This window comes from Arachis ipaensis, chromosome B02 (assembly GCF_000816755.2).
Source record: "Arachis ipaensis cultivar K30076 chromosome B02, Araip1.1, whole genome shotgun sequence".
NCBI lineage: Eukaryota > Viridiplantae > Streptophyta > Magnoliopsida > Fabales > Fabaceae > Arachis > Arachis ipaensis.
The window spans coordinates 52,955,481-52,957,466 of record NC_029786.2 but is presented as its reverse complement, the minus strand read 5'-3'; the positions used below and the strand labels follow the sequence as shown (position 1 = coordinate 52,957,466).

General features: G+C 37.1%; 1 protein-coding gene across 1 annotated transcript; it reads right to left on the bottom strand.

Moving 5' to 3' along the window:
* Nucleotides 223-1,316, bottom strand: LOC107628330 (acidic endochitinase). The gene has a single exon (XM_016331055.2). It carries the CDS (start codon nucleotides 1,249-1,251, stop codon nucleotides 370-372), a length of 882 nt encoding a protein of 293 aa, XP_016186541.1. The 5' UTR covers nucleotides 1,252-1,316; the 3' UTR covers nucleotides 223-369.

Sequence of the window (1,986 nt, the reverse complement as noted above, 5' to 3'; positions counted from 1 at the left end):
CGTGTTGTTGCTAGCCATCTTTGTAATTTTAAATAAATTTTGACCGTATAAAATTTAGGATGTTTAAAATTGATGACTTTGATAGTTTAACATATTTATTATTTGTTAGCTGGTTCTTTATTGCTACCAATTTTTTCTGAGAGTATGTTAAATAGTTTTCATCTCTCGCAATGTATCGCCATTGTTATATCTTAAAATGTTATCAGAATCCAAATCCAAACAAACAAAAATTGTCAAGAAATTCCTGGATCGTATTACTCTGGATCATCCATTATTACTTTTTATTATTATTATATATATTATGAAAGTGTTAAAGTAGCACTCAATAGGAACAAAACCTACTGAATGCTGCTACTTGCTAATAATTAATTAAACACTTCCCTTAATGGCATCACTGTATTTGTTCTGAACATCGTTGAATCTGTCCCAAATCATGACACCACCGTACTTGGCATTGTTCTCGATAGCAGGAAGAACCTGAGAAGTGAGCGCATCCGTGGGAATATAACCACTCCCCGCGGCGGCCGTAGAAGCCGGCACCCCCAAGAACACTTGCTTAGCCTGACTTCCGGTCCACTGGTTCCACGCGCTAACAAGACTGTTAATATTTCCACTAGCATAATTGCACGGAGGGTTGTTATAAAACTGAACCCAAACATAGTCAAATAAACCGGTTTGGATAGCAGAATCCAAATGTGCATCAGGGTAAGGACACTGTGGTGCCGCAGAAAGATACACCTTCTTCTGCTGGCTGAATCCGTTGAGGTTCTTTGCAAGTTGATCCCAGAACTGTCCTCCACCAGCTTCGATGTCGAAGTCGATGCCATCAAGCACTGCATCACCCAACGGCCTTGAGTTTGACGATCCCCCAAGAAAATTGTTCCACAGGTAGTTTGCTACCTGTGTGGCGTCATCGGTAGAGCTCAGGGAGTAGCTGCCGGCACCGCCACCAAGGGAAAGGAGTACCTTTATGCCTTTCCCTTGGCATGTCTTGATGTCGTTGCCTATGGAAGCGCAACCGCCGTTGTCGGGTGTGCAGTGGCCAGCAAGGTTCAGTTCCGGGGTTTGGCCGTTGCCGAAAGTAGACAAGAACGCTATGTTCACAAACTGGTAGTTCCCAGTGTTGCAAGCATCTGCTAGCGATCCTTCGCCACCGTTTTGGCCCCAGTAGACCGCAATTCCAGCAGAATTAGCTGAAACTTGCAACAGTTGGAATAGCAATATGGATGAAAACCATTTGAGGGTTGCCATGATTATTTTCCTGGAATTATTATATAGTAGTTTCTCACGGTTTGGTTCATGAATGTAGAGAGGGTGCCATTTTATAGGAGTTGGAATGGCTTGTAAGGACAAAGTTAGGTGAAGCAATTTTGAAAAAAGCCTTCTTGATATGAAATTATTACTTGCATAGCTCCTAGGTTGGAAAAGTAAGATGCGTGTATATTTAAAGAAGTTAAGACGATGAAGAAGTCGTCCATGCGTAGCAGCCATGCGTAGCAGCCATGCATCTTGAGTCTTGACTACGCTTGACTGACTTTCAATAGTAAAACCAAGACAAGCTCGCAAAGGACAGCAGACCACAATAAACAATCACGGGAAAGAGAAATTTTTAAAAATATCATTAAATTTTATTTTATTTTAATTTTATTTTAAAATTTTCAATTTACATTAAATATATATTTAACAGTTAAATTTTAAAAAAAAATTAGAACTAATTCAATAATAATATATGACAACTATCTCTGGTTTGTTTGTATTGATGGTTATTCTTATAAAATTGTTGTTGAATTTGTCCTAAATTTTTGGAAAATTAGTCTTCAGGAATATATTTGTTGCAAATAAAAAATTTTTTGGACAAAATTAAAACAAAATAAAATTTAAGATATTTTTGAAATAAACTTTTAATATACTTTAAAGACAAAAGGTAAACTTTACTTTTATTAAAATTACTTAGAACAAAATTTTTTAAATTACTTTTAACAATTG